The 13969-nt window shown below is 36.9% G+C and overlaps 1 protein-coding gene across 1 annotated transcript in view; it reads right to left on the bottom strand.

Annotated features, from left to right (window-relative positions):
* LOC118180416 (sn-1-specific diacylglycerol lipase ABHD11-like) overlaps positions 1 to 13969 on the bottom strand; it is a 70466-nt gene that overhangs the window by 38202 nt on the left and 18295 nt on the right. The window contains exon 2 of the mRNA XM_035349543.2: positions 13285 to 13435. Coding sequence (XP_035205434.1) covers positions 13285 to 13435 — 151 coding nt within the window. The remainder of the gene's footprint in view (positions 1 to 13284; positions 13436 to 13969) is intronic.

Consider the following 13969-nt stretch of genomic DNA (forward strand, 5'->3'; position numbering starts at 1 on the left):
GAGGAAAATTATAAAAGGACAAGAGCCATCGCTGAAGGACTTATCTCTGCATGCACAGGTAAGTGCGAGTTTTATAGTAGCTGGATCCAAATTCTGTTAAGGAAAATGTTACTAGTGGTAATGCTAACTTAACTGATATTTCTGATATTTTGAAACTGTGCAATGTTATTAATGCTCATAAAACTGATGATAGCGAAACTGCTAATAAACCTAAGCCCAAGGCTCGAAAAAATTCTGTAAAAAGAATCAAAAGATCGATAAATGATGCAAGGGACGAGGAGGGTTTTATTCTCCCGAAGAATACCTCCCGCCCGGCTAAATTACACTCATGTACATAAATTAAGGATAATTCGGAGTCACGCGGAAATCGAACTCTAAAATAAATATATCACCCGTAAAATCACTACACACATCTTCAAGAATCATATGCGAATCTCAGGAAATAACCAGATGACACCGATGGTACATCACAATGACGAGAATGTAAGAGAGTGATATATAAGGAATACAGGCAAAGAAGTAAAATTGTTTGCAGGCGCTTTATAAGCATTTCAGTGCAATAACCGAATAGTTATGACACAAAGGACGCATTTGGATGATTTTTTACGTGGTAGAATTATCGGTCGTATGGAATGTGGGCGTACCCAACTGGAAGTATCAGATGAACTTGAAATTGCCCAGAGTGTCATCTCCAGGCTTTGGCAATGATTCCAAGATGCTGGTAATGGGAGTAGACGTTACAGCACAGGTCGCCCCAGAGTTACAACGCCGAATGAGGACCGGTATTTGGAAGTTACTGCCAAAACAAACAGGCGGATCACAGCCTCAGACCTGTCTCGTCAGCTCTCTTCAGCCGGCAATTTCAAGGCAGACCGTGTACAGATGCTTAGGGCAGAATGGTCTATATGCTGGTAGACCTGTCAGATGCGTTCCACTTACTGCAACTCACTGTCGCCTGCGGTTAGCCTGGAGTAGAGAGCATGCATCGTGGACACCGCAACAAGGCTTGTGTGATGTTTTCAGACGAAACCAGGTTTAGCTTGCAGCCTGATTCTCGCCGGACTTTCATATGGAGAGCTCCAGGTACCCGTTACCACCAAGAAAACATCATTGAACGACACCGTTACGGCGGTGCAGGAGTGCTCGTTTGGGGTGGAATTATTCTGGGTTCCAGAACTGACCTGCATGTTCAACTTGGAACCATGACAAGCCAAATCTTATCGGGACGTCATTCTGGAACAACATGTACGTTTGTTTCGAGGCGCCATGGGCGCACAATTTGTGTTTATGGATGACAACGCCCGTCATCACCGTGCAAACATCGTAAGCGAATGCCTTCAATCGGAGGATATCACCCGTATGGACAGGCCAGCATTCTCACCGGACTTGAATCCAGTAAAGCACGTGTGGGACATGCTTGGCCGACGAGTTGCAGCCCGTCAACCTCCTCCTACATGTCTACCGGAACTTCGGAGAGCATTGCTTTTTGAGTGGTGTAATATCCCCCAAGATCAGATCGATAATTTGATACTCAGCATGCCTAGGCGTTGTACGGACTGTATTGCATCTTCTGGGGAACATACAATGTATTAACAATCATACCTACCATGTAATATTGGTTTTTTGTAAATAGGTATTTTTTTTTTGTAATTTGCTCCAGGGAGAAAAAATCGCTAATTTTTTTTTTTAAATATCAAACATTTAGCATCTTTTTTTGCTCTTTACCTTTTGTTTAATAAATGAGCTTTACAAATAAGTCAAATTTGTTTTGCTTCTAACTCTTCCTTTGCCTGATTTTGCATTATCCTTAATTTATGGCCATGAGTGTAGTTAAAAACAATATTGAACTTCCATTAACCAATAAATTTGAAAAATTGTCTTGCAAAAATAATGATTGTAATGAAAATGTATGTAATGATTCTAATGTTTGTGATGAAAATGAGATTGAAATTATTGATATGGATACGCAACAGGGCTCTGACAGTGTCATACTGCCTGCTCAAACTCCTAAAACTCGGCCCATCATGGTTAAACCAGAAATCAAATTCATTGACTTTATAAAAGACTTAAAAAACGACAGCAAAGCTGACTTTGTAGGAAAAGTTAGTGGTGAGTTTTTGAAAATCTTCCCGGCGACCGAAGATGATCAGAGAACTGTAACCAACTATACGGACTCTAAAAAAGTGGACCAGTATGTGATTCTTACAAAACATGACAGACCCATCAAAGTGGTGATTCGAGGTTTGCCGATAGACTGCCCGACGGAAGAGATCAGCGAGGAGCTGCAAGAACTAGGTTACAAGGTCCGACGAGTAGCTCAGATGCATCGGGTCAGAACCAGAGTACCAATGCCACTCTTTCAAGCCCAAATTAATAATGTACAAGGTGTTGAGCAGGTATATGACATTGCCAAGCTAAGGGGTTTCTATGTTAAAATTACTGTATACCAATTAAATGGAAGTGTTGTGCAGTGTCACAACTGCCAGCACTTCCATCACTCTTCCGATAATTGAAAATTCAAACCCAGATGCGTGAAGTGTGCTGGGCCACATAAATCAGTAGAATGCTTTGCCAAAAGGTTAGATGTTGTGAAATGCTGCAATTGTTTACAATTTGGCCATACGGCTAACTATAGGGGTGCCCTAAGTTCCCCGTTAATAATAACGTGAAAAATAAAAATGCAAATAATACATTGAGTTCTAGCACCATCAGCGCTCCTAAACAGAGCGAGACCAAAGTGAAAAATTCCTATGTCTCCAACGGTAGATCCTGTGCTGCTGCTGTTAAAAATGCTGCAATTGATAAATCCGAAACTGTTGTGAATAAGATTTCTGCCAATACTGTTAAAAATACTATTGTTAAACCTCAAATAGATAATGTTAATAATTGTAGCCCCTCTATTGAGGGAGGATTTAGTGCTGTCATGGATGTTTTCAAGTTATTTAAAGAGTTAATTTGTGTGTTTAAAGGCCTATCTCTAGGCAATATTATTAGTAAAATTACCCCTAAGCTGCCAGAGTTACAAGCAGCTAATAATGCAATTGATAAGCTATTTGTTGTATTTAATATTTGTGAGGACATATTTGGTTCCAGTCATGTAAATAATGAATAATGTGACAAATAATTGTGTACAAATCTTCACATGGAATGCGAATGGACTATCCCTGAAAATTCATGAGCTCCGGGACTTCGTAAATAAGTACGACCCCGATATCTTCTTCCTACAGGAACACCGCCTTGGCCCTTCCACTCCTATCTTCGTACAGAATTATTCTGTACATAGATACAACCGTCCAGCAACAGATCAGAACCCTCGAGGAGAGGGCATGGCACTTATTATTAAACGCTACATTCCTCACCACCCTATTCCAATTCCACGGCTTTCAGCTAACGAGGCCTCAGCCATTTCACTTATAACAAACAATAACATAACATACAATTTTGTCTCCACGTACATTCCACATACACGTAACCCTCAACTTGTCCGAATGGACCTGCAGGTCTTACTCTCACTTGGCACACATGTTATTATCGGTGGAGACCTTAACGCTAGACATCGCGCATGGAACTGCTACAATTCAAATAACATAGAACGTGTAGTATTCAACTTGGCCAAATCGACGAACCTACACATAGCAGCTCCTAAAACCCCAACACGGTATACTGCCCGTTCTACAGGAATCTTGGATTTCTTCCTGCTCAGAAATACCAGCGTTCCGCTGGACATTTCTGTGCTGGATGAACACTCTTCCGACCATAATCCGGTCAGGATGATTCTGAACGTCAGCAGCTATACCCCACCAGACACTCAGAGTCTTTCGTACTGACTGGCGTGCCTTCGCCAAAACTCTAAACAACATGCACTACACAATCCCCACAGTACACTCGAGGGATGACATTGATAGTTTGATCAAGTTATTCACGGATGATATTACTAATGCCTACTCTGCAGCACAAAAGCCTGTGCCGAAGGGGCACATTCACAGAAGTAATGAACTCAAACTTCTCATCAAACAACGTAATGCTGCTAGACGCCAGTTTCAAAGGTCCCGCAACCGCGAGGACAAACAGAGATTTAACAGACTCTGCGGAGAGGTCAGATCTCTACTCAATGCACAAGCACAACTCAGCTGGACCAGGTACCTTCAAAACCTCTTCCCAGACGATAACTCGCTGTGGAGAGCCATCAAAAGGTATACGAAATGCCACAACAACATTCCACCCCTTAAAGGGCCTCAAGGGATCCATTACACCAAAATTGAGAAAGCAGAACTCATAGCGCAGCATCTGGAATCTCAATTTTGCACCAACAACATTCATGACCCCACCACTGAAAGCACTGTTTAATATTTTCATTCCACTTTCTCTACAAGCCCACGCACGGACAACATCATTCCAACCTTGCCTTCAGAAGCAAAAATCTCAAAAACAGGAAGAGCTCTGGCTTGGATAATATCACTAACATCATGATAAAGAAGCTACCAGTCAAGGTTATCTTCATCCTCACAAAACTCTGCAACACAATCTTGGAATAGCAGCATTTCCCTGCATACTGTAAAATGACTAAGATTATACTCATACAAAAACCTTGGAAACCACCTAACAAGCCAGAGTCATATAGACCAATTAGCCTACTGTCCTCCATTAGCAAAGTATTTGAAGCTGTTCTATTCAAGCGGATCAACTCCCACTTAGAAGTCAATAACATCCTGATACCACAGCAATTTGGATTCAGAAAGCAGCTTTCCATGACGAATCAACTCTACAGGGTGGTCGAGACCATTGCTGAAGGAATGACTATCAAAAGGTTACCGGAGGATTATTTCTTGATATAGCAAAGGCTTTTGATAGAGTCTGGTTGGATGCACTCATTTACAAGTTGCACGTTCTGGGTTTCCCAGAATACATCATTAACATCACTAATTCCTACCGCTCAGGTAGACACTTTGTCGTTCACGTAGCAGGCACAAACTCAACCTCCCACCCATTCCTTGCTGGGGTCCCTGCTTGGACCTACATACTTTAATATCTATGTGAACGACATTCCCACCACACACGACACAACATTAGCTATGTATACAGATGACACTGCGATCCTGGCACAAAGTGCATTTATTGGTCCAGTAATTCAACGATTTCAAAACTACATTCACGCACTAGAGATCTGGCTCAACCAGTGGAAGATCGCAGTCAACGTGGACAAAACTAAGGCTATTCTGTTCACCAGGAAAACCAAGATTAAGAAGAACCTGCAGCTCTTTGGTACCAACATTCCCTAGGCCAAGCAAGTCCTTTATCTAGGGGTGATCCTCAACAATACTCTTAACATGGTCCCCACACATCACCTCTATTATCCAAAGGTTCGGGGTTCGTAAAGTACAACTTAACCCCTTAATTGCTCGGAACAGTGTGTTATATATATACAAGTTACTTATTTACAAGTCCATTCTCAGACCATTGCTTTGTTATACCAGTCCCATCTGGACTCACATACGTAAGACAAACAGAGGAAAGCTGCAGGCATGCCAAATTATTGTGCTAAGACAGATTACCAATGCTGAATGGTATATTCGTAACAATCGCATTCACGAAGAGCTGGGTATGGAGCAACTACGATCCTTTTACTATAGGCTTGCTAAAAGATTTCATACTCGGCAGCAGAATATTAATAATCCTTGTATTAAAATATGTGACTATAATTATAATGATCTTGTAAATATGGACAGACCACTAGCCCAACTTAACGTATACATAATGTAACCAGCGATTACTTTTATGCCTGTACTTACCTAATGTATGTAGAATTTGACTTTATTCACAGCATGAGAGCACGAAGTAATAATTAAATGGTTTATTTAATAGAAAGAAGTAAAAGTAAATAAGAAAAAGTAAATAAAGATGAAGTTAACGGTATGCAGGATTAACATAATGATGTAGTCCTTTTACACCTAAAGGCATAACATCAAAAGCACAATCTAAGTTCATAAACTCTTGAAGACGTGTGAGCCGTCTGCTCACGTCTGCCCTCCACTCTCGACCAGGTCTCAACGCTGTCTGGGATGATTCTTACTGCGCTGGGCTGTGATGGTGCTATACTGATGACGTCATAACGGGCAATTCTAATTCAGCATTGGACGTTGTGATTTCCCACAGCTTCGGCCAGCCTGAAGAGGCATCGTCCTCGATGTCTGTTGAATGGACATCACTATCATGTACCTGCAAAGAGAATTAAAAAAAGAAAAAAGAGTATCAGGTCCTTAGGTTTTGAGCTGATACAAACATCAAATCAATTTGACCATGGCTTCATATGGACAGCCGCAGTAGATGTCAAATTTGGTCCTTCATGGCATCCTACTTTTTCGACTTCATATCTGTCATTTCGTCGAACAGCTATGATTTTATACGGTCCATGAAATTTAGGTCGTAGTTTCAAACCAATCCCATATTGAGTTCTTTGAATGGCTACCAAGTCGCCAATCTTGTATAGTTTCGGTTTTCTACGTTTCTTGTTGAATTGTTTACGGTTCTCTTCTTGTATCTTCAAAATGTTGTTTTTCGCATCTTCTCTCATTTCATCACGTTCTTGCATCAATTGTTTTAGATACTCTTCATTCAATATCTCACTAATTCTCAAATCTTCTTTGTTCTTCATTTTCGTGCCTATGAGAAGCTCAAACGGTGAATATTTCGTACTTCTCGTAGTTGTACTGTTGATTATTCTCTGAACATCTGGAACATACTTAAACCATTTCGTTGAATCTTCATGTGATAATTTTGACAAAACAGGAATCAAAATTCTATGAATTCGTTAAATTTGTCCGTTACCTCTTGGAATGCCGGTAGTAATTTTGACATGTTCTATACCTTCTTCAGTACAATACGCTGAAAATTCTTTCGATGTAAAGGCACTACCTCGATCTGAAATGATTCTGGCTGGATTTCCAAATACAGTCTGTTGTTGCTTCAATTTTGAAATAACTTCCTTCGTAGTTGGTGATTTCACTGGATAGAACCAAGTAAATTTCGTAAAAGCGTCGACAACAGTTAGAATGTGTTGGTATCTCTTGTTCGTCGATGGAAGAGGTCCAATAAAGTCGATATGATACGTACTCAAGGGAACGTTTTCTTTCGGTACAGGATGATGAAATCCTTCTGCTTTTCCTTGCTTCTTTTTGTACAGTATACATTCTATACAGTTAGCAATTACTTTTTCAACTTTGCATTTCAGTCTGGGAATATAGAATTCTTGCTCTACGGCATTCACAGTTTTACCTACAGCAAAGTGACATTTTGTATGTACCTTCTGTATGATTTCATTCTGTAAGGATTCTGGCACTACTAGAAGATCTTTACCATTTTCAAATTTGTACAAAATATCATTTCTCACGAAGAATCCATTTTCTTCTCCCTTCTCAACTAAATTCTTTATCAATTTCACATGTTCATCTTCATTCTGTTGTTGTGCTAACCGAATCTTCTCAGTTACATCGGATGTGTATGATGTTAAAATTAGAGCATTTCTACTTAAAGCATCAGCATGTTTCATTTGGCTTCCTGAACGATGTACAATTTCATAATCGAATTCTTCAATAAACATTGCCCATCTTGCAATCTTAGGAGTTAAATCTTTCTTATCTAAAGTTTTCTGAAAAGCACTACAATCAGTTACAATTTTGAATTTAGTCCCTAACAAATAGTTTCGAAATTTCTTCAGAGCTTCTATTACTGCAAGGGCTTCTAATTCGTAACTACAGAGTTTCTCTTGCTGCGGTGAAGTCTTCTTACTCATATACTGGATTGGGTGATAATTACCATCATCAGACAATTGGAGTAATACCGCACCAAAGCCTTGACTACTAGCATCAGTATGAAGTTCTAATGGATATCCTTGCCTAAATATGTGTAGAACAGGTGCTTGAGAGAGAATTTCTTTCAATCTGCAAAAAGCTTCCTGTTGTTCGGAATCGAACTTAAAACCAATACCTTTTCTAAGTAAGTCACTAAGAGGTTTAGCTATTTTAGCATACTGAGGAATGAATTTACGAAAATATCCCGTTAGTCCTAAAAAGCTTTGTAGTTGTTTACAGTTACGCGGTTGTGGAAAGTTTCGAACAGCAACAGTTTTGGAAGGCGATGGTCGAATAGTTCCGTTTTCAATTACATGTCCCAAAAATTCAATTTTACGTTTTAAGAATTGGCACTTTTTGAAATTTATTTGTAATCCATACTCCGAAGCAGTTTTGAATACTCTTTCTAATTTGTCTAAACATTCAACTTCATCATTAGCCGGTATGACTATATCATCCATATAAATAATTAGTACACCTTCATTTAACAAGTCACGAAATACTGAATAAATATACCTTTGAAAAACATTTGGACTAATACATAAACCAAAAGGAGCTTTAAGAAATACGTAGATACCATTATGTGTTACAAAAGCGGTATATTTGGTGCAATTTTCGTCTATGTCTACATGGAAAAAGCCATTTTTCAAATCTAGTGTCGTGAAGACCTTTGACTGTTCTAGACGATCTAGTACTTCCGAAATTAAAGGCAGTGGAAATTTGTCTTTAATAATCTTCTTATTTAATTTCGATAATCTATACATAAACGTTTCGAATTATCACGCTTGTTACAAAAGAATAGGCGCAGAATAATTAGAATTGCTAGGCTTTATTATGCCCTCTTTTAACCATTCCTTAATTTGATTGTCAACAACTTTTTGTTCCGCAAAAGACACGTATCTTCTATTTTGACAGACAGGAATATCATCACATAAATTTATTTGCATCTTGAAGTCAGATTGTCTATTTTTCCGAGGCTGGTACGAATTAATTAAATTACACAGTCTTTCTTTATGTTCTACATTCGAAATATGCGATAAATCAATCTCGTTGACAGAAATAGCATTCACCAGATGTGAAAGGTAATTAAACGTCGAGCTACTTCCGCTTTCGGGACTTTTGTTTACATTAACAGAGACGCCAGACGATTGCGAAGGATCATAAACATTCTTCAATGACATAGCAATATTCAAATTTCCCATAACGCAACGAACGTTAGAATTTCGAGATGACTCAGCAGTTATCAAGTTTACATTACTTTTATTCCGATGAGAAATTATTTGAAGGCCATTCTCGGTAAAAGAGAAGTTAAACTGATTCAATACATCTAAACCTAATACAATTTGATTACATAATGACTTAACAACATAAATTTTCGTACGAAGTGAAAAACTATCAATTGAAATATCAGAAATGAAAAAGCCGATGGGGTACGTTTGCTTTGATTCAATTCCGTTTAATGTGATATCACTACAATTTAAATTAGGAGAACCAATCTGCTTGTGTAACTCTACGCTGCATATCGTTACATCTGAATCAGTGTCAACCAAACTATCAACTAAATGATTATTTATTTCTACAGTCTTCATAATTCTATCCTTGTCACAAATTCGTTGAATTAAAGCTGCTTGTTTCTCGGGGGTCTGCTCTGGACAGTTCGTTGAATAATGCCCGAACTTCTCACATTTTATACATTTTACACCCTTTGATTTGTTTACACAATGCTTTGAATAATGCCCAAATTCCTGGCAATGAAAACATTTGACCTTATTAACGTTAGATTGATTTCGGTAAGATGACGAAAGCTTACTTCTATCTTTAACTTGAGTGTCTACTTTCGGTTTCGGATTTTTAAACTTGTCATTGTCCGATCTTATTTTATCATAAATTTTAAGCCTTTGTTTAAATTCAGATATTGTTTCGCAACCATATAGTATAGTTTTCCTAACCACCGAATCGGGAATACCATCAATAACATATTTAATTAATGAAGCATCTTCAATGTTACCTCGCGAACACATTTCTTTCATTTTCAAAAAATACTCATCTAAAGATTCATTAGGCATTAATTTACGTTTACATAAAATTTCATGCAACTCAGCAGAATTAAAAGCTTTACCATATTCAGGTTTCAAAAGCCTTTTTAACTTACACCAGTCATTAACATTAGGTTCACTCTGAATAAATAGTTTCGCTTTACCTTTTAATGATCTTTTAGCAAAAACTAATTTATGCAAGTCACTCAATTTCAAAGAATTTATAACATCTTCAAATTCATCAATCCATTTATCAACATTTTCATATGCATTACCAGAAAAAGGATTAACAATACTTTCAATATCCGAAAAACTAAGATGAGGTTTAAAATGATCTTGAATTGGAAGCTGCATACTGTTATTTACTTGAGACTCGTTAAAACCAGGATTGTCTCTTTGATTATCATCAAGCATTACTTCAGAAATTTTGTTAATAGTTTCATCTTCAATATCACTATTTTCTTCATGCAAAATATTTTCAAATAGTACAGATAAATCACATAGGAAAGAGACAATTCGGGTTACGACTTCCGTTTTTAAACCTTCTGAATTTATGCACAGTACATTGCAAACTTTAATTAACTCATTCAAAGTAAAACTATTCTGCACTATATCTATTTTCTTATTAAATTCTTCAGAATCTGGTTTAAATATAAAGCCAGAAAATTCACGTAATCTTTTCCGGTTATTTCGATCTCCATCAGTATTAAAAATAAGCTTATGCAAACTTTTGATTTCAGAACTTTTACTGTTCTTTAAAGCTGCTTCCAATTCTGGAATTTCTACTAACTTCATATTGGAAAGAAAGTTTTGTACTCACCCGACAGATGATCGTCGTCAATTGGGTAATCTACACTTTATACGAGTAATCCAATAAATCCGTAGTTCACTCAGTAGTTCAATGCACAGTTCAGAACACAGTTCATAATGTCACTCACACATTTTCCAAGTTCGAGCCGCACGGTTGGTCGCCATATTTTTTTGTAGAATTTGACTTAATTCACAGCATGAGAGCACGAAGTAATATTTAAATGGTTTATTTAATAGAAAGAAGTAAAAGTAAATAAGAAAAAGTAAATAAAGATGAAGTTAACGGTATACAGGATTAACATAATGATGTAGTCCTTTTACACCTAAAGGCATAACATCAAAAGCACAATCTAAGTTCATAAACTCTTGAAGATGTGTGAGCCGTCTGCTCACGTCTGCCCTCCACTCTCGACCAGGTCTCAACGCTGTCTGGGATGATTCTTACTGCGCTGGGCTGTGATGGTGCTATACTGATGACGTCATAACGGGCAATTCTAATTCAGCATTGGACGTTGTGATTTCCCACATGTATCTTGTACCTGTCTCTATTGTGATGTATAATATGTTACTGTTTCATATGTATTAATTTTTGTGTAATGTTACCTTTCTCATGCATTTAATATGGATCCAGACTATTAACTTGTCACTTACCATGTCTTACTCCTAGTCACGGCTCGACAGCTTCTCTGGGCTTTCACCTTCGCAGCAAAACTCAACATTTTTCTTACTTACATTCACATATTATAAAAAAAATTAATTAATTACTTTTGATGACCTAAGCTTATATGCTTTTTGAAAGGTTATTTGCAGATACATTGTTAAATGAAACCATATGTTCTACAAGGGGTAAGGCCTCTGGCCTAGGCACCCTGGTGTTGCAAACACCGCTCTACTGGGGAGTGTATTAAAAGATTGCACTAATGTAATTATAGTGTTTTATTTATAGAATATATATAACATATATTATAATATATGTTATATATTATAGAGTCACGGCTTTCTTTTTGTTAAAACTGTTCATCTGAGAGCTTGATGTTCGCTGGCAGATTTTTTTCAAAAATTCCTACACATAATTCTCAGTTATTATATTTCGGTCATTGTAATTCAAACTACAGGTATGTGTGAAATAATTATATAATTACCTATTCAACAAAAATATAGTGTAAATTAAAGTAATAAAAAAGAAAAATAAAATTCGTGGGCCGAGAATGATGACGTCCTTCTGCCAAAAACCACAAGATACATTGCAGCAAATTAAGGAAAAGCAAAAATCGTCATTGTCACGACGAAAAAAGATAATAGTTACATTGGCAAGTTCCTCCCTCCGCGCCCATCCAATATGGTCACAAATCCGATGGCATCGTTTACGATTGTTATGCGTTTTAACTTGTCTACGCCTTCGGTGACGTCATTTGACTGTGATGGCGCTTTCCCTACATGTTTGCTTCTAATGTGATTGGACAGCATAATTCACAAGTGCACATCAATATTGCGACTGAAGGACGGGTTTCAAAAATGGACCAATGAGCTTCTATTGCTCTTGTGACGCTGAATATTTGAAACTACGGATACAAGTGCATGTTGTTGTTTACGTTTCATTTTGCATTGGTTTTGCAGTTATATATGTATGGCATATAAGCGCTGCTAACATTTTAGCAGAAAATCTCGTAGTGCTTTTATTTTATAAGTTTATTTAATCGTCAACATTTCGTTTTCGTTAAATTTACCACGCACTGATATTCGGATTGATGTTCACGGCATATTGACGATCTTTATATCGAGAAAATGACTCAAGATACAATTAGCATCGAATATTATGCGTTTACACTTGTGGATTAAGCGAATTCAAGTGTACATTTTTTTATTATTATTATTGAGCTGAGAATAACAAGAAGTATTACAATAAACTAGTATTTTCTTATCTCAGTGCTCTTGCATTCCTTTGAAAGTGTAAGTTTCAAAATATATACTGTAAATAATTTGATTACACCTATTGTTAAGATTAAAAGTTACACATGAATAAATTTAAAATAGTCGCTGTGAATATGATAAATTAATTCTGTTTGAAGAGTATTTTTGTGCAAGCAACCCATTTAAGAGTGAACAGTTATTAATGTAAAATTTAACACACTTATCATGTAGAAATGCAAATTAGGAAAATGCTCTTTTAATAAAATTCTGCATTGGCTATTATTACAGAACGCATTTTCATATAGACGGCAATAAAAATTGCTAAGACGTCTATTATTTAGATATATAATTATGCTTATATTTGATCTAACTTCGCACTGAAAAGTTTCACAAGAAATCAACAATGTTTTTATTATTTCGTACAGGAAATTGCGTGGAAAACCATTTCCTACCATCCTGCTTAAAACGCGGCAAAAGTCATGTGAAATGACAGAAATATAACTGGAAGCACATTGGCCGAGTCTAGAAGCCGCTCCTTCGGTGGCTATAGAGATGTGCACTTACGAAATATGGAATTAGACAACTCATTTGTAGAGCATTTAATATTGTTATAAATAACATGTTTTTCCTAAATTTGTATCTATTTAATTGTAGAAAGTAATGTAGAAAAAGTTACATACCTTTCTTCTAGTAGCATTTGCAACAACTTGAGGAACATCAGCCCAATATTCTTTTGACTCTGTAACACCGTGTAAGAAAATAATAGGTGATTTCCCTGTAATACCACCCACAGGCTCAATAACATTGTACGCTAATCGTACAGGAATATAGCTGAAAATAAATACATTCGTTTATCATGATTTACGATTCCTAATACTTAAAGCTAAATAAGAGTAACCAGTTTAGTAATTTTCCTACGATCTTTCAAATAAATGAAAAAAAAATCTTCATTTTTTTATAAAACAAATGAAAAAATTTCGATTCAAGTTGTAGTGAGTTAAAAGAAGTAAAAAAAATTTAGGTGAAGAATAGATCAACTAACTAAAGTGATAAGCGTCGAGGAGGTGGAAAAAAATAGAGATGGAGATACAATTCACTTTTTGTTTTTACGAGAAAGGAATCTAATAAAATACTCGTATAAATGTGTTAGTTCAACTCATTGCAAATTAAACTGATTGGAAACTTTTATTCATAATCATGAACAACAGCACTAAAAACTTATACAGAAAAAAAAAACTACAGACTTCCACCTTCAGCACATCCAACTCCAACACATGGTGAACGAACAACCACATGGTCAAACGGGCGGCTAAAACCCGCCGGGAACTGGAGAAATTCAACCAATCAGAGACAACCGTTGCGCCA

This window comes from Stegodyphus dumicola, chromosome 3, assembly GCF_044657685.1.
Source record: "Stegodyphus dumicola isolate Sdum_Otavi_A_Nest chromosome 3, ASM4465768v1".
Classification (NCBI taxonomy): domain Eukaryota; kingdom Metazoa; phylum Arthropoda; class Arachnida; order Araneae; family Eresidae; genus Stegodyphus; species Stegodyphus dumicola.